We start from the raw sequence: 19500 nt of genomic DNA on the forward strand, positions 1-19500 counted from the left end.
TCTCTCCTTTATATTGTACTTTGTAGTTTTACATAGTGGAGAAAAATGGGGCTTTTTAAATATATAACTTCTGAATTTGACTACTTTCCACAGATACAACACACTCAGGGGAAATTGGCACCAAAAAGAAGGTGAAAAGACTGTTAAGCTTTCAAAGATACTTCCATGCATCAAGGCTGCTTCGTGGAATTATACCGCAAGCGCCGCTCCACCTGCTGGATGAAGACTACCTTGGACAAGCAAGGGTGAGCTAGTTACCCCTCTGTCGCCTCATACCAGGCCAGTGGCTGAGAGCATGTGCCCCCCTCTACTCCCCATCCCTCCCACCCCCACCCCCCAATAGCGCCTAGGTTTGAGTCTTTACTTCTGTCACTGAAGAGCTCCGTGCCTCTGGACAGTTATTCAACACATCTGGACTTTTTCCTTAAATATAAAGTGAAGTAATAGAAACGCTCACCTCATAGGGGTGGTACAAGGATTAAACAAGGCAAAGCATGTTTGCATGCTTAATATACTCATGCCTAGCACATGCTAGCTATTTTGATTTTTATAAATGTGCAAAACACATTTGCACAACACTAAATAAAATGAAGTTTTGGACTGGCCGATTACCAGTGAAGGAATAAATTTTTTAACCCGTTGAATTATCTCACCGTAATAGCTACCCTGAAATTAACCCAGTAATTACCAACTCTTAATTACACTTTAGGCTATCAATACAGTGCACTGTCTTTTTTATAATTTTTAATTTATTCAAAAAAATTTTACTAATTTGACAACTATTTTTGCAATGCATTGATCCAACAGAGGGTAGAAATCTAATGTGTGACAATCTAAAAAAAGTTCAAAGGTTATCTCTAGCCCAAACTCCCAAAGGAATTTAAATTTCAGGAATAAACCACCTCAGTTTAAACAGAAGTCAAAGGTAATATCTTATGGTTCCTATGATAAGGAATATTATGCTGTCTATATGCAATTAAGAAATACATTCTAATGGTATATACTATTAAGAAATAAGCAGCAAGTAATGTTAGAAGAACTAATTCCCCACATTAGGTCTACAAAAAGAAAGCAAATATCACTCCTTCTAACAGCCCAAGGTCTGAGATTGAGTGAATGGTTGGTTGGTTGGTTGTTTCATTTGGTGAGAGGAGGAGAAAGCAAGGCTAAGCTCCCAGTGCTGCAGCATCCATGACAGAGCACTCTCTGTGGGGACCTCTCAAGAAGGACAACGGTGAGATGTAGAAAGAACAACAGACCAGAGGTCAGGATCAGAGGTCAAATTTTGGCTCCGCCTTTAGAATTGTGTGACTTTTGGATAAAAACTCACTCAAACTAGACTTCACCAAAAACCTACTATCCCTTCATTTTTCTGATGCTGTTCTGAAGGCCTTTGTGTGCCATGATGAGGCTGTTGGATTTTATCAAAAGACACAGGGAGGCCATTCAAGGGCAGGTAGAGGAGAGTGAGCTGGTCCTTACGGGAAGCAGGGCCTGTGAGAGGAGAGGAAAGCAGTCGCAGGAGCTACAGTGAGGATAGAATCAGCAACTGCAACTTTGTGTCTGAGAGTTAACACCATCTAATTCCAATCAGGGGGTATTATGAAAAAGGAAAATAGCACAGTAAGTCTACATTGAACAGTAGGTCTTTAAAGTACCCAATATTTTCAATTGCCCACACTTCAGTTTCCTGTCTGTTACAGGGGTTAATTTCACATTTCGTCCACATTGAGCAGAGTAGTGTGCTCATCAGTCATCTAGGTTTCTTTTTTTTTTAAGTTCACTGTAAACCTCCTCCCGTAAGTGCATAGTAGTTTGTGATGTAGAGACTTAACGGAACTACAATTTTAAAAGGTATCTATCGTGTGCTTACTATGTACTCACACCGCTCTAAGCACTTTTACATGTTTTACCTTATTTAATCTTCACAACAACCCTCTGAAGCAATAGTATTATCAGCTACATTTTTCAAATTAGGAAACCGAGGTACAGAGAGTTAAGGAACTTGCCCAAGGTATCACAGCCAGTAAGTGGATGTGGCGGTCTGATTCCGGAGCCTGTCCCTTTAACACTTGTTATTAGGCTGCAGAGTAAGATTTGTCTTACTACAAACCAGTTGTACATAGATAGTAGTATGCTATTTTCAACTGTTTGTTTAATTCACGATGTCTCAAAGTAAATATTTGAGTCTCCGATATGATTCATGAGAGTGCTGGCTTTTGTTTGTCTTTTCAGCATATGCTCTCCAAAGTGGGAATGTGGGATTTTGACATTTTCTTGTTTGATCGCTTGACAAATGGTAAGTCACCCAAAAGAATTCTCACTAAAGTACACACCATTAAAGTGGGATTAATTTTGTGAAAAACAAAATATATTTTTAAACACTGTTGTTCTTTTTTCTTTCTTTTCCCACATTCATAAATCTACAGCCACTCAAGAAGGACCAGGGCAAGGGAAAATTAGTTCAAATGAAGAAGGAGGGTTGAATTTGGACCTCAAATCTTAAGACAGTTTCCTTCTGGTCTTGCTGTTTCCAAAGCAATTTAGAAACCACAGATTAGATTCCTTCCTTGCAGAATACTTTGGCCACATGCAAAAGGAAGGAGTTTGTTGTGAGTCAATGAAAACTAGAAACATAAAAACACATCTGATCAGTCCTGACTCTTACTGGGCCAATGGTTTTGCACTTTTATTAAGTGAGCGAGTCTGCCCCATTACAGGTATTGTTCAGATATGTTTGGCATCATGAGAAGAAAACAACTCCTGAGGATAGAGTGTAAACACTTAGGCTGCAGCTGAAGGGAAAAGTAGACCTTCTTATTGTTTCCACTTTTTAAATTTTTGTGCCTATAGAGGCTTCCCTTAAGAAAACAACAAAATCCTATAATATTTTCATCTGCCCATTAAACGAATGCGGATAATAGGGAGCCAATGAAAGACGTCACGTTTAATGCTGACCGTCACATGTCCTATCATCTACAGGCTTGTGTTTTAAGTCATTACAGATGGTTTTCTCACCATTCTGTTTCTTGACAAACAACGCACAGTGGAGAGAGGTACGGCCTAAGACCATGACACTGAGCTTTACACTGTGGAAAGATAACTAGACCATATAGAGCTGTATCTCATAACCTTGCATTTCGCTTTGCTCAAATCAGTTGAGAGATGGGGACCAGTATATGAAATTAACCATGAACAAAAGAATTTGTTCAATGGTATTTGTTAAAAAGAGAGTATAATCACGACTCTCATAAAGATATGAAGTGATCACATCAATGATTTTATTAAACTCAATTAATTAGAGATCCAGTAAAATGTTACAGCTAGTTCAAAGGAATATTCAAAGAGCCATACATATAAAAGCAGAAAGAAATGCCAAAATGAATTTGTAAATAGGTGAGAAACTGGGAGGGGGAAATCAATTGTATTTCCACCTCACTAATTTCATTTGCATGTATACAGCCAAGAATCATCTGCAATAATATCAGTTATCTACAACTTTGATTGTTGTGAAATAGCTCAAAGATGATGAAAGCTACAGAAACACATAGAACCAGGTACCCTGGAAGAGTGTGCTTGGGCAACACCTAGTTTTCCAATTAAGACAGCCAGTCATCTTCTTGGTACATTTCAAAGTCTTTCATAAACTTTATAATGCTTTTAATATTTAAAATCCTTATCTCTAATGAACAGTATTTCTTGAATGCTTACAAGTTATTGTAGCTCCAATTTTGCACCTCTGCTGGCTTGAGTTATAAAATATCTCACAGTCAAATTTCATCTTCGGTGATTTTCCAAAAGAAGAATAGGCACTGTGGTGGCTTAGATACCCCTGTAAATGTAAGAGTCAATTGGAAGCAACTTAAGACACATTTCAAGTGACCATTAAACTATGTCTTTAAAAAAGTAACCATACAAACACACACACACACACACACACACACACACACACACGTGTATGTGTCCCTGATACTGCAGTAGGCAGACTCCTTTTAACTCTTAATGTTTTCATTGCCTTTAGCATAGGGAGAAGGTCTGAGTTAATTTTACTTGTACAATAAGAGAAAATATGGGACCAGATCATAGTAATAATATCTTTATACTTGAATAATTTTAAATCTAAAGGGGAAAAGAAATGATCCTATCAGAGAACTTTCATTACAGAAACTTTGGATCCTATTGCTAGTCTTGATATTTTAATGGTGATGAAAATGGATTAAAACAGGTGGCTGTTCCCCTATAGGAAACAGCCTGGTAACACTGCTGTGCCACCTCTTCAATGCCCATGGGCTCATTCACCACTTCAAGTTAGATATGGTGACCTTACACAGGTTTTTAGGTAAGTCCTTTTATCCTTATTTCTACCCCCTTGCCCCTGAAAAATGGCAGTCTACAATATTCTTTAACATAAATTGGCAAGAGCCATAGCCTGGTAGATGAAGACCTCATATTAGTCTTAAATTATCTCATCTTAATTTTAAAATAAGTTTACTTATTTAAATCACTGGAAAAAATGCTTACCTGATTAGTTATGTTTAAAAGAGATAAAGGCTATGTAAAGACAACCTTCAAGAGCAAATAACTGTCACAGAAGTTACTTATCTGCTCACGGATGAACAAAATCCCAGAAAATATTCCTCAAATAATGCCACTCTGGATATGAGTTGTTGAAATATTCAACAGGCTTTTTTTTAATGATAAGAACTACCACGTGTGTAGCACCCACCGTATGCAGGGGGCTTTTGGTATGTTATTTCTAACAGCTTCAATAACCCTGCAAGTTGGCCATTATCACCATTTGGCCCATAAGTAAGGAGAAGTACAAAGAGGTTTTGTAACTTGCTCAAGGTCAACAACATATAATTGGCAGAGCTGCAGTCCAAGCCCAGGTCTGTCTGATTTGAAAGCCTACCGTCTTCCCACTCAACTCCACCATCTCTCCTCATCAAGAAGCAGCCCCAGATCTCATCTGACTTCATGCATCTTCTTATTTATCTTCCAGTGAATTATCCAGGGCACATTTTTAGTCACCAAATGACTTTCCTCTGCCTCGTAGTGTGTTCCTGGCTTCTTTGACTTGGCACATGGCAGTGCTTTGCATTTGGAAGCTGACTTGACGCATCAAGGATAAAATAATGGTGATGGTGATAACAAGAGTAGCAGCAACCACCAGGCTTATATAGTGTTTACATGTGCTGGGAAGTCTTCTAAGAACTTGCATATATTAACACATCTAATCCTTACAGCACCTCTTTGAGATCAGAGCTGTTGTTATCCCTATTTTATAGAGAAGGAAAGGGAGGAAACTTTCGGTTAAGTAACTTGCCCAATACAGATAAGTAATAGAGCCAGGGTTCATATAATAGTCAAATAAACCTGCTGATTAAAAGGTACATGTGGCACAACAGAAATACTGGAAACAAGCCAGAGCATGGCTCATTCCAGAAACACAGATAACCTCAAGCTAATTGTGTTCAGATTGATTGAGCAAAGTAATGGCCATGAATAGAGCCAAATAATCTTGATTTGTCTAAAGAGGGAGAGCACAGATACTTTGGACGTGTGTATGCACCCAGAGTACATGGGGAAAAGGCAAAGATTCAATGACAGAAATAACACTGGAATCCAGAGCCAGAGTCATAGCGGGGCTGAGAGAACAAAGCCACACTTGAAAGCCAGGACATTCTATACACACTGAATATATTGCATCCTAGACATTGCCTTAGTTATTAGCTGAAGCAGGCAAGTAGCTTCTGTAAATAGCAAATTCAAATTGCCTTCCTTGTGTCTCTATTTGGTTCCAAGAACACTCCGGTCCCTAGATTGGAAGGGCAAGAAAGATGATCATTTAATCTGAATAAGATAGAAATAAATCCAAGGATTCCTCAGCTGGATCTATGAATTTCTGCCTGAAGAATCCCCAGATTTGCTTTGGTCAGTATTTGTTACTTAAGTGATAAAGCAACCTTTGGATGAGAGTAGGTCTCTTTAAAAGGAAACCTCTTTTATTGGCACATTATTCTTAAATGGCAGCAAACTTAAATAATTAAACTATAGTGTGAAATAAAGTTGCCCTTTTCCTACATATTTATTTTTCCAATGAATGAGAGCCTTCATGAATGCCAGAGAGGGGTGATTTATGAAGGTGGTGAGGAATCCCAAGGGCCTCACAAATCCTTTTAGCCTTTCTTCCCTCTTCCCTCCCCCTCCTTCTCCACTGAAATCAACCCAGTAGAGCTGCCAAGCTGGCAAATCGTGTCCATTTCTAAAGCATCCCCAGGCTGCACACTTTGGAGACACTGTTATTTTTAAGCAAAAGGGACCCTCAATAAGTCTGAGCTAGTATGTCCTTTGTGTTTAGCTGATTGAGTTATCTGTTTACCTCCTAGTCATGGTTCAAGAAGATTACCACAGCCAAAACCCTTATCACAATGCTGTTCACGCAGCCGACGTCACCCAGGCCATGCACTGCTACCTAAAGGAGCCAAAGGTAAGGCAAGACCCGCTGCCTCCTCGGCCATCTGGAAATGCCATGTAAACTACCTGCCGGGTCCCAGATCACCTGACATATCAGAGCGACTGGGTTATGGGCCAATTTATAGCATGAATACATATTGCTTCTATTAAGGTTTCAGCATCAGCTCTGAAAACTGTATAATAGTCATGAAAGAGGATGTAAGTTTTCAGAGGTTCTGTTTCATAATTTATATATTTTCAAGGCTGCATTAGGATGAAAACAACTCTCTCTATGACAATCTACGTCCTAGATATCTTCAACCATCACAAAAGTTAGCTGCTTTTGCCTTGAACCTTTGCCACCAACAGTACCAGAACTGAACTTTTCTAGGAAGTCTCCCACCTCGTGGTTTTTGATCAACAAATAGAATTAAAACTCCTCAAGACTCAGCTGCATTTCCTACTGAGGCGACTAGGCATCCTGATTCAGGCCCAAGAGAAATTGTGAGCATCAAAAACCTCTTTAAAAATATGCCTAGATGCAACATATTAATCCAAAATTTAAAACATTATAGTAATGCTCGTTACTTAAAATCTAGGCATTTCTTAGCCATATAAAACCTAGCTGTTAAAACATACAGGATGAGGTTTCTTTAGGGTTATTCAACCCTGGATAGCCAAGGAAAATGATATCTCAGTCCAAGACTCTGTTTAGTTCAATCAGTTTTAACATCAACCACTAAATATACAGATGCCAGATAGGCATTCCCAAGACAAAACTGGGTATGCCTTATCCTTATAAAATATCCCAAAGACATTAAAGGTTTTGTTATTTAATCCCTAAGTAATTTGAAAATTGTATAGATTGCACAGTTGTGTATTTAAAGCTAACACTAGATTCCCATTTTCCTGCTTGTTTTCCTAGCTAGCCAAAAAAAAAAAGACAGATTCTCACACATTCCCCCACTTTATTTATTACACATTGAAGAAATATGCAAATTTTGCAATTCAGCCCACTGTGGATTTCATATTCGAAGAAGTGGCAATGATATATTGGATGGTTGAAATACACAAGGGATTTTTTTCCATCGCTTTGGCTTCAGCTTTTTCCTTCACTTACAGCTTTCCTAGGAGCAAGGCTGATTTTAGACTCTGCCTTCTCCCCGCCCACTATAGAGCAGTGTTGCCAACAGGTAATACTACTACAACAACAAAACAAGACAGCAGCAGCAGGAAGGGGAGGCCACCTGGATGAGCTACACAATTTGAGTTGCTTAATTCCTTTCCTCACAGCCCTTTCTTTATTCCTGCGATTCCATGGTTTTATTACCTTATTGACAGCTTCAGAAGGTTAAGGTCTGGATGAAAGGCCTGAACGATACTATGATGATTCATTCAGTGCGATTTAGCCAAAACAAATGCTAACCTATTTTTGGAAACACACCAGTCAATCTCCCCATTCAATTCTTTAACAGCTCGCCAGCTCCCTCACACCTCTGGACATCATGCTTGGACTGCTGGCTGCCGCAGCCCACGATGTTGACCATCCAGGGGTAAACCAGCCATTTTTGATCAAAACAAACCACCACCTTGCCAACCTGTATCAGGTAAGGGAGCCAACATGATACAATATGGTTAACTGCTTTAGGCCCAGTGCTGTAGCCTGAATCTCACCCTTGGAGATAGCCTTCATTCAGGGTCAGCCTCAATGATGACCACAGCCAAAGAGCATGGGTTTGAAATAGGTTCAGAGTGTCCCCCAGGGAAGATTAAATTGGTTTACAAGGATATCCAAGGAATTCAATTTGCTCTGAAGCAGGTTTGAAATTGTTCTAAGTCAAACAGGATTCCTGAGTCTACTGTCTCATGGTCTGAGACTATCTGTCTCCATAGGAACCATCTAATATAGAATGGCCAGTTGAAGCCAGTCCTCGTAGAACTTCTATAAATGATACTACCAGGTGCAATCCTAATTCAGATTTACGTCTCTAGGGCCATTTCTTTTTTAATCATGTTTTTATTTTTTTATTGAAGTATAGTTGACTTACAATATTATGCTAGTCTCAGGTATACAATATAGTGATTCAAAGATTTTACAGATTATACTTCATTTATAGTTATTATAAAATATTGGCTATATTCTCCAGGGCCATTTCTGAACATTTTGGCCTCTGAGTCAGAGGTATGTTATCGAAGACAATAGGCGTACTTTGTTGTTATAAAATTGTTCAACAGCACGAGTAGATTGGCCCAAAGAACTCTTATCTGTGATATTACTTCAGATATTATAACCCTATATCATAAATGAATTATTCCCAGAATTTTCAACATGGTTTGGGGGAGACCTTTGGTTGTCATTAACAAAATCACTACATTCAAAGGAGTCATTGATCTCAATTTTAGTGCATCTTTTGAAAAAATTCAGTATGGGAAGAATTTCTAAAGGATTCCCGTAAAACAGTTGCGTTATACAAAACAGTGCAGCTTGAGGATAAAGTACAACTGAAACATGAAACAGAGCTTTTTTCCATCCAGTTGATTAGCTTTTGGTCCAGGTAGGAATTGTCATTCCGAGGTTTATGGATCCCCTGGGACATAATTCAGCACTCGGCTCTCTTGGTCTGTCAGCCAGCACCTGGAGCGGGGATAGAAATGACCATAAAGAGGGGACAGGGTGACATAATTTAGAAAAACTTTTGATGATGAGCTGAAAACTAAACAAATAAAATGAAAACTAAACTTTCTAAACAGTCTCAGAAGCTAAATTTATTGCTTGGGGAAAACATTAAAAATTTGACCAGCGGAAAAAAAATGAATGAACTGAGAGCTCCCAAATAGATTTTCTATTCCTGTCATATTTTAATTCTGACTTTTCAAATGTCTTTAATTAAATAAAGAAAATCAAGCAACAAGACTGGCTACTTGATCTACTTCCATATAATGTAAATGCTTACCTAATTCTAATTTCTTATCATCAAATAGATCACATCAATGGAGTTTAAGAGAGTATGTACTGCTACTGACTGATTTGTCCATGAAAATAAGGATCATAAAGCTGTGCTTTGACATGTAGTGTATATAAAACACGTAATGAATGCACATTTAGACAGAAAGTCAGAAAGAAATATGCCAGATGTTAAAGATGTAAAAACCAAGAATGTAGAATTTCATTAACTACTCACTGCTAATTAACAAAAACTGATTCTCAAAAGAAAGATACTGCAATTACTTGTTCATATACTAAAAATGTTCTCAAATAAATGGATTCCTTACTCAAACTTTTGAAGTACAGATAATTTTTGATAATATTTAATCTCTTTGTTAAAAATAAACATTCCTATACAACCAAATTCTGCAGGCTTTTCAACACAACATACAGTCTTGTATATTTTGAACTAGCAACTATTGATTGCATGCATCAGATGATATACTAGGATCTAGGAGTACAAAGATAAATAAAATATAATCCCAGCCCTTGGACATTGGTTCAAACTCAGATGCTCAATATGTGCAAAATCCAAGAAAACTTAATCCCAGTTTGAAAAAGTTTAGAGGAGTTAGAGCCAAAGATACGCATGGATATCTCTGTATACATACCTAGAAACAGCTTTTTTTTAAAGCCTCTGAAGACAAAATTTCCCCATGCTGTTCTTTGTATCCAAAGATGTTACAACAATAAAGTGAGCTATTTTTTTTTTTCTAGCAGTGAATTTATCCATCTGAATTGTCTGGCCTGATGCTCGATAGGAAAGAGAAGGATCCTCTTCATAATGACTAGACAGAAGTTGGCATATAGGACTCAAAAACCACATTCAAGAGACTGTCTTCATCAGTCCCCTGCTCAAATGGTCTTAGGCTCTCTTGGAGGCTAGAGATCCATGTCTCTAAGTTTTAGGAACAGTGTTGAGGGCAAACCAGCATCACTTAATGTCATAAAGATACTTCCAATATCCTAGAGCTGGCTAGTATAAAAGATGAAATTTTATCAGCCAACTTGGGACTTTACATATTAAAGTAAAAATTGTTAAGAGGACCTAAAAATAATACGAGATTTTAATTTTGTCCAAAAATATATATATGATGGCTTTTACATCTGGCTATATACCGTTCTTATTAACTATATGAAGGAGCTCCAAAAAGATAAAGAAAATTCCCTTTAAAATTCAGTTCAATGAATTGTATAACTAACCTTTATTCAACACTTACTATGATTCAAACACTGGGCTAAGTGATTTTATCTATTATATTATTTAATCTTCACAATAGCCCAGTTAGGTGGGTACTATCAATCAATCATCATACCTATTTTCCAGAAAGAGGAAAATTGTTATTAGGAAATCCAAGTGGGTTTTCCCGAAAATAAACAGCTAATTAATGGCAGAGGTGGAATTAGAACTCAAGACTGTTATCTCCAGAGCCACATGTGCCTAAGCACCACACATACTGCCTCTAAAATTCATATTGATCACCTGTGATGTGCAGGAAAGTAAGAGCTCTCCTCCAGGTTCTCCTATCGCAGTGAGAGAGACAGGAGGGTTATAGACGTGTATCAATAGCTTAAGGTGGGAGAGCCTTTGCTAAGTGCTCTACGGTAGTTAGCTACAAACAAAATGTGATGGGAAGACAGAGGCGAAAGAGAAATTGATTCTGCAGATGGTTTCTGGAAATAAAAAAAATTAAAACAAAAAACAAAAATCAACCTCATGGAGGGAGAGTAATATAAACTGGGCCTTGAAGTGTGAGTAACATTTTGAGTAGCAGGGCAGAGAGTGTGACACCAAAGGCAGCATAAACTGGTGTACTTTGGGGATGAAAACCCACAACTCCAGAGTAACTGCAAATGGACTGTTTCTGTGTCCTTGAGCTGAATATAGTCCTGTCATGAATGGCCCCTGCTCTCTGTTCAATGACTTGGGCATGTTATGATGAAGTGTATATTCTCCCTTTTGTACACACTGTAGATTAGCTGTACAGAATGTGATCTGGGTCAGAAAATCATTTCACATTGTCAGTGAAGAACTGGCATAACTCTTTAGGTTTTCAATTTCAAGAAAAAAAAATCGTGTTACATAAAATATCAACTCAGCAAGATCATTAACAACACATGATACTTTAAAATCTTTGGAAATACAGCCTTTTAGCCTACCAAGGGCCTGTTGGTTGAGACATAAATAAGCTTTCAGGAAACTATATGCAGCTTTTCAGACGACGTACCTTTACACATTTTTCTAGGGAGAGGATCCATGACTTATATTTTAAAATGAGTTATAGATCCAGAATATATTAAGAACTGTGATAATGAGTGAAAAAATATATATACACATCATATATATACATATATATTACACAATACATATACACATATTGTGTAATATATGTGTGTGTGTGTATATATATATACATATATATATATATATACAAAAACTGTACATGCACATGAACACACATTTGGTCGAGAATAGCCAAGAAGATGTGCCAGGAATTATGGGGCTTTGAGAACACCCTGTGCGTGACTTTGTACAATCCAGACTTACTATAAATGAGATAAAATGGAAGAGGGCTTCCTCTCCCTCCTTTTGTTGGCTGTGCTCTTTTAGTTCTAATAAATAAGAAGATCATTGCATAAGGCCCAGCCTGTGCTTCTGCCCTGAGATAAAGAGAGAGCCAGGGCAGCTGGAGTGAAGGCCAAGTTAAAGGGCTCTCTCCCATTGTCCTCTGTCTGGGCCAGACTCACTAGCTGAACTGCCAACCCAAGTTCAACATGAAGACCATAAAGGCATTTCCACCTGGCACCACTCTCATCAGACTGGAAGCAGTCCAGGTGTCCGTGGTGGACTGAGTGTACCTAACAGGATGTGAGAGATACAGCTGAGAATTTATTTTCTGTCCCTCCACCCTCCAATCCTCCAACATGTGGGTTCAGCAGTTTTGCAAAGTAACCGTTAAATCAGACATGATATTGCTTATTACAATTGCAAAAGGAATTGCTTTCAGTTCAATTTAAAATCTAGAATATGATACAAATGAACTTATTTACAAAACAGAAACAGACTCACAGACATAGAAAACAAACTTATGGTTACCAAAGAGGAACCGGGGGGAATGGATAAATTAGGAGTTTGGGATTAGCAGATACAAACTATTATATATAAAACAGATAAACAACAAGGACCTACTGTATAGCACAGGGAACTATATTCAATATCTTGTAATAAACCATATAAAAAAGTTAATTCCTTTTGATAGAGTCCAACTACATATTAACTAGTGACAGAACAACCTAATGAATAAAATAATTAATAATTAGTTGTTCCATGAAACATTGTATTTATTACATTCTCTATTTGTCTTGCAGAAGTTTATAATCATTTTTCTTGGTCACTTACCACAAGCACTTAGAAGAGGCCAGCATTTTTAACCACTTTTTATTCTTAATGACTCTGCACCATAAATATGAAGTTAGAGCCAGAAGACATGTTCCTTCCATATGGTCCTATAACCTCTACTCAAACAAGCAATTGCAAAGATTATATGTAACCTCATGATTTCTGTCTCATGAAAGGTGTTTTTGGAAAGTGGAGTGAAAATTGTAAAAAGGAGGTTCAAATTTGAGTTTCTGTTTCATAAAGTTTCCACTGTTCATAGTGAGGTAGCTGGCATGTGGCACATCCATGGCCCTTATCTGAACACAGGCCCGCCCCGTGGACAGCAATCAATGTTCGGGCTCCCCGTGAGAGCAGTGTCTTCAGCAGATGCAGATCAAACAAGAGAAAGACATCTTCCAACAGGCAGTAAACATGGCAGTGCTATAGTTTCCTCAAGGGCCAAGATCTTGTTTAGGACTCAAGGAGCTTCTGTTCCTCTGAGACCTCCTGGGCTGGGGCCCTTGCAGCGTTACCAAGGAGACCACTGGGCTTGTTAGGGAAGAACTCAGTGACTTCATTATCTTCTGGAGTCTCGCCTCCCGGTTTCGTGAGCAATTAAAAATGAAAACACAGACTATGTTCCTGTTGTTGTTTTTCTTCCTGCCTCCACTGGTTTAAAAGGTATAATTGACTCTGAGTCTTGTTGTACACCAGACTCAGTTTATCAACGTCATTCTAAGTATTTTAATCAAAGAAAGTGTCCAGTAAATAGGAGAAAACAACAACAACAGTTTAAAGCTGCTCTGTATGATAGCAAATCTGCTCTGCCAGATTCTCTTTGACAAAGAGACTCTCGGTTTAACTTGAAAACCTGTGTTGGTGGTTTATTAAATGCCAGATGTGTTGTTATTCTAGAACAAAGAGATTGTTTTCTTCTTAGGGTGGAAAATACTTGATTATTCAGATAAAAGGGGAAATAAAGGTTTTGCAGTAGCAATTTGAAGAGTTTTATTTTGTTCAAAATAAATTCTGGTAGGTTTTGTTGCCACAAAGGTGGATGCTTACTCTCTCAACTTTACAGTGAAGATTATTCTTACTAATAAAACTACAGGTATGAAGAGTTTGTGACACTAGAACACATTCTCATTGGAATGATGTGAGATTGCTGAGCTGCTGCTTCTGAAAGTAGAGGGATGTTGTACCTACTGTGGGATTCCAAAACAGTGCTGAGATTCAAATGGCTATTAAAGCAATCTCATCTCATCCTATGTTCAGATCTCCATGAGCATTTCTGATGAGCATCTCCTTTTTTTCAATCTACCTTTTGCTGATATTGGTCTTTGAGCTGCTGTGAAAGCCAGTGAGTCTGTAGGAGCAGAGCCACCTCCCTCTTAAGAAAGACAAAGATAATTTGGCCATTGCCTATGAAATACCAGTACCTCCCAGCCTGCTCATGCCAGATCCTCCCCTAGAGCAGGGCACCATCATCTTTCATCCTGTCATCTACACTCAGCCTTGCCTGTCTCCAACCCTTCCGCCACTGTGCAGCCAGAATGAGTTTCCTGAAACTCAGCTGTGACACTTAGATGCCCGCTTAAAATCCCATTGCCCTCGGGGTTAAGTCCAAATATCCTAACCCAGTTTACAAGCCTCGTTATGATCTGACCCTCACTACGCTTTCCAGTTCCACTTCCCACCGTTACTCTCCCAGGCTCTATGCATCATCCAGTCTGAACCGCTTTCAGAATCCCAGAGCCGACATATGTGCCAAGTGCTGGCAGTACAGAAGATAAAACAAAACAAATAGAAATCCCTGCTTTCTACTAGGGGAATCAGAAAATAAGTGAAATATGTAGTATGTTTGAAAGTGATCATTTCTAATGATTAAAAAATAAATAAAACAGGGAGGGAAGGTATAAAGTGTCCCTCATGCTCCAGGTCTTCACACACGTGCTCTTCTTCCTTCCGCCTGTTTTAATGAAATGTAACCATGGCAGTGCTATAGTTTCTGTACTGCCTGCATTCCCGGACTCCTCTCTAACTTACTCGTCCTTTTGATCCCAACTTGGACAGATCTTCCTCCTGAAAGCCTTCTTTTTCTTTAAAAATCCATCTTCCGTGCCCCTGCTATATGATTTCACAGCCCTCTCTTACTTCCCCTATCACGGCGTTTACCTCTCTAAACTGCCATTTCCTGATTAGACGTCCATATCCCCCGTCGCCTGCAAGCGTCTAGGCATCTACCTCGTCCGCTGCTGTATCCTCAGCCTCTGGCACAGCCCTCACGTTTAGTGAATATTCGTTGGGTGGCGGGACGTTTGCTGGATGAGTAAGTGGATGGATAGATGGATGGAGAGACGGATGGACGCACAGTTTGGACCCATGCAGCAAGAAAGACAGAACCTGAGGAACACTGAAAAATGAGGAATATTGGCCACAGTGAGCACACACAGGGACCCAGAGGGGAAATCTGAGAGACAGCAGCACACAGACGAGAAAGCACATCCCCGTACTGTCCACTTAGTAGGTACTTGTGCTAATTATTGCATTATTACTTCCCTACATCAAGAGTACGCCATGAAGACTGAGAAGCATCGTGGAAAATTCTTCATAATGATCTTCCTATTTGTTTACCTTGCAATTGACAAATGCTATCTGATATATGTTATTTCTGGAGTCGTCTACCTGATCCTGGTCATCTGTGAGCGAATAGTGAGAGAGCCCATTGCTATAATAATTGTAAAAGCTCTTTGACTTTTACCTGAGTCTAAGGATTTCACAGCAGGAGATTCCAAGTCTGGCTTTTATCAGCTATTGACTAAAAAATTAACAGGACTCTGGTACTTATACAATTACTTAAACTTTTGCAGTTACGGAACTTTGGGGGTTTGGAGGTTAATGGCTTAGTATCCATTCAACAAATATTTATTTAGATGGCACTGTGCCACATACTGGTGCACAAAGATGAATAAGATATGCTCCTTGTTCTCAATGGCAATCGTGTATGGCAGCAGCTTCAAACCAGGCATGTGTGCCCGTGGGGATACGCGAAGACTTTCCCAGGAGTACACAGGCATGAATAGTGCTAACAGAATTCATTTTCAGCTCCTCAAACTGAACCACCTGGAATGTGCTTGCAGGACAGTCAAGCCAGTTCTACTTTCCACTCCTCTTTCACAGTTACCCTGTTCCCACCGTACAAAAGAAAGACATATCTCTTATCCATTCTGCGTATTGCATCTTGCTCCAATTGCACTAATATTGTATATTGCCCCAGTGTGAAAAAATACCAAAGGAACAACTGAAAATATTCAAGGAAATCTCCTATAACTGAGGTACTATAATGCTCCCAGCCATCTCATGAATAAATGCATTGTCAGAACATTTTTATTCTTTTTATTTATTTATTTATTTATTTCTGACTACTGTTCGTTGCGGTGTGCATTACGATGGCTTCTCTTGTGGAGCACGGGTTCTAGGCACATGGGCTTCAGTAGTTGTGGTGCGCGGGCTCTAGAGCTCAGGCTCAGTAGTTGTGGCACACGGGCTTAGTTGCTCTGCGCCATGTGGGATCTTCCCAGACCTGGGCTTGAACCCGTGTCTCCTGCATTGGCAGGCAGATTCTTAACCACTGCGCCACCAGGGAAGTCCCAAAACATTTTTATTCTTAAGCATAATGTTTTCCAAATTTGCAGTATACGTGTATTTTCGTCAATTAGTTACCAATAGCAATTGCATTGTAAACCCAAGCTGGAAAAATATTTACTACTTAGAGCCTGATGTCAAGTAAATTTGTTAAATTAAAGATTCAATTTATATATCAATACTTATTTTTGTTTCAGAGAGATATGATAGGGTGATGATGAAAGAATTTCACACATCAAAATATATTGCATTAAAATAAAATTCTATGGGGAAATAGAATGGAAATGTAAGTTCTAGAGGGAAAAAATCAATTTAAAATTTTTGACTTAAAAAATAAATTATTCATGTGTTTTCTTAAACATGTGATTAATAGGTATTAAATGCCATTGGTATTTTGATTCCCTTAGATACATTTAATGCATAAAAGAGTTATATAATGATTTTATATTAAAACACCAATATTCACAAAAATGCAAGACATTATTACATCTTTTGTTACCATAGAAATTTGTGATTTTAGATATCAATTTTTAAAAGCATAGGGAGACCATAATTTTTCAAGACTATTTTAAGAGTAAATGAACAAAACATGTGAAAATTACTTATATGTAGGAGCAAGGCCAGTGAACAAAGTTGTTAGAAGGTGTTTTGGACAGTAGGATAGAAGCTTGGGTTGGGAATGGGGAGCTAGAAGAGGGAGCTGTCAGTTCTGTTTGGAGAACCAGGAAAGTCTTTCCTAGTAGGTGGCAATGTTTGATCTCAGAAATAAGAAGTGTGTGTTTGTGTGTGTGCGCCCTCGCGCAGATGCGCGTGAGCCCACGCGTGCGTTTCAGACTTTACTAAGGTGATTTCACCTCACTCTTTTTTAGTTATAAAATTCTTTATTAAGATTCTTATGCAAAAACCAAGCATTATTCTAGATTAAGACATTGAAAAGGTCTTTTTATCAACTCTTTTGGGATGATATGGAAGATAATAAAGCAACTTTAAATAATGTGGTGTGTTAGTGACTTAAACAAGGGTAGAAGTTTGTTTCTATCCTTTATAAAAGAAGTTTGGATACTGGCAGTCCAGGGCAGGCGTGGTGGCTTCACAAAATTAAGAATGAGTGACCCAAGATCCTTTCAGTTCTTCAATCTGCTATCACTGGGGTATGACACTTGTCCTCATTGCCCAGCTAGCTGCTGGAGCTCTAGCCATTCCTGCTGCATTCCAGACAGTGAGAGGGAAGGAAGGGATAAAGCAAAAGAAGCCTCTCCCAGATGAAACAGTTCCCTTTAAACAACTTTCCTTAAAATCCCACACAACATTTCTGCTTACACTTAATAGGTCAGAATTTAGCCTGATGATTCCACTTAGCTGTAAAGGAGACTCGGAAATGTTATCTTTATTCTGGACAATGATGAGACTCCTCTAAACACTGAGCCATCCTAGCAGATCCAGAAATCAACCATCTCACCACCTCCACTTTCCTCGTCCAAGCCTTTATCAGCTTTTGCCTGGATAACTGCCCTCTCCCCCCACCTTCTACACCTATTTCTACCCTTATCCCCTACCAAAGTCTATTTTCAGCATAGCAACCAAAGTGATCTTACTTACGGTTAAGCCATATAATTTCATTCCTCCCAAACTTCTGCAGTGGATCCTTATTTCTCTCAGAGTAAATATCAGAATCCTTACAATGGCCGGAAGACCTCACATGATCTGGTATCGAATTACCTCTCTAACTCCTTGTACCGATACTTCTCTTCCCTCGCTGCACGTGGACCTCACAGCTGTTTGCTCCCCTTTGGGGGCCTTTACTTCAGCTGTTTTCTCTGGAACAGTCTTCCCTCATCAGCATGGTGAGCTCCCTCCTACCTTCAAGTCTTCGCTCTCATCTCACCTCTTAACCTGACTACTTTACCTTCCCCATCCCACCCCTCCAAAGACTCTCAAATCCCCATTATTCTGCTCTACTTTTCCTTCTTTCCATGCATTTGCTATCTTCTGGATGCTATACTTTTTTCCCCCAAAGTATTTCTTGTGCTTATTGTTTATTATCTATCTCTCTCTATCCCTGCTACCTCTAGTTCTCTGTCTCTTTTGTTCACTGATATATTCCAAGCACATATTACAGTGCCTGGAACATAGTAAGTGTCCAATATGTTTGCTGAATGAAATCAAGTAATTTGTTCAGTTATATACTTAGCAAATTAATAGAAAGCACTTTCTCTGTGCAAGGCACACAGTTGAGTGGATACAAAAGGAACGAGGCAGGGTTCCTGCTCACATACAGTTTATAATCTAGTAAGAAGAACAGGAAGTACATACACAACTGTCACACACATCAACGGGACTGAGACCAACTGGCCTCAGGACTTGAGGAATGCCGAGAAGAAGAGCTATAGGACTCAGAGGAGAGCAAGTTCGCCTCTAACTGGACTCATTGCAGGTGGCTTTGTGGATGGAGTGTTTGCATTGGACTTTGGAAGACAGGTTTTAGTTTGATAAGGAAACATAGAGGAGTTTGAGGAACATAAACTACCTTGAAAGGCATGAAAGTGGCAAAAGGAAAGGACATTTTCATGTATTAATAATTTAATAATGTAAATAATAAGTTATAGTTTTATTAATATGGTGTCATTTATTTGGACTATAAGACCTTTGTAGGAAAGGAAAGGTAAAGGTATTCAATTATCTCAAACATATAGGAACAGAATGATAGTTGGGACAATTTTTAGGGAGCACTGAATGCCGAGCTAAGGAGTTAAGCTTAATTTATCTGATAGGACACCAAGGTAGAGTTTGGAGCAGGGCATGGAAGAAGGCAGATGGCACAATCATAATGAAGTTAGGTGAGCTCCTTGAGGGCCGCAATTTTGTCTTATTCACCTTTAGACCCCCAGTGCCTGCCATGGCACCTGGCATATTAGGAGGTGTTCAAAAAAATATTAGTTTATATTTCAACCAATGATTAGGGAGATGGTAAAAAATTTTGTCAAATAAACAAGTCACATTCTGGAAGTTGTAGGGAGGATGAATAGAAGGAAGG

General features: G+C 38.8%; 1 protein-coding gene across 6 annotated transcripts in view; it reads left to right on the plus strand.

The window, feature by feature from the left end:
• Window positions 1–19500, plus strand: part of PDE7B (phosphodiesterase 7B) — a gene marked incomplete at its 5' end in the record, with an annotated part of 337157 nt that overhangs the window by 292028 nt on the left and 25629 nt on the right. For all 6 annotated transcript variants that reach the window (XR_014297604.1, XR_014297605.1, XM_082668856.1 and 3 more), the window contains 5 exons: window positions 94–245; window positions 2236–2299; window positions 4244–4339; window positions 6390–6490; window positions 7932–8063. Coding sequence is in view for 4 of the 6 variants with exons in the window: in XM_082668856.1 (XP_082524982.1) it covers window positions 94–245; window positions 2236–2299; window positions 4244–4339; window positions 6390–6490; window positions 7932–8063 (545 nt within the window). The remainder of the gene's footprint in view (window positions 1–93; window positions 246–2235; window positions 2300–4243; window positions 4340–6389; window positions 6491–7931; window positions 8064–19500) is intronic.

Source organism: Grampus griseus, assembly GCF_964374135.1.
Source record: "Grampus griseus genome assembly, chromosome: 13".
Lineage (NCBI taxonomy): Eukaryota > Metazoa > Chordata > Mammalia > Artiodactyla > Delphinidae > Grampus > Grampus griseus.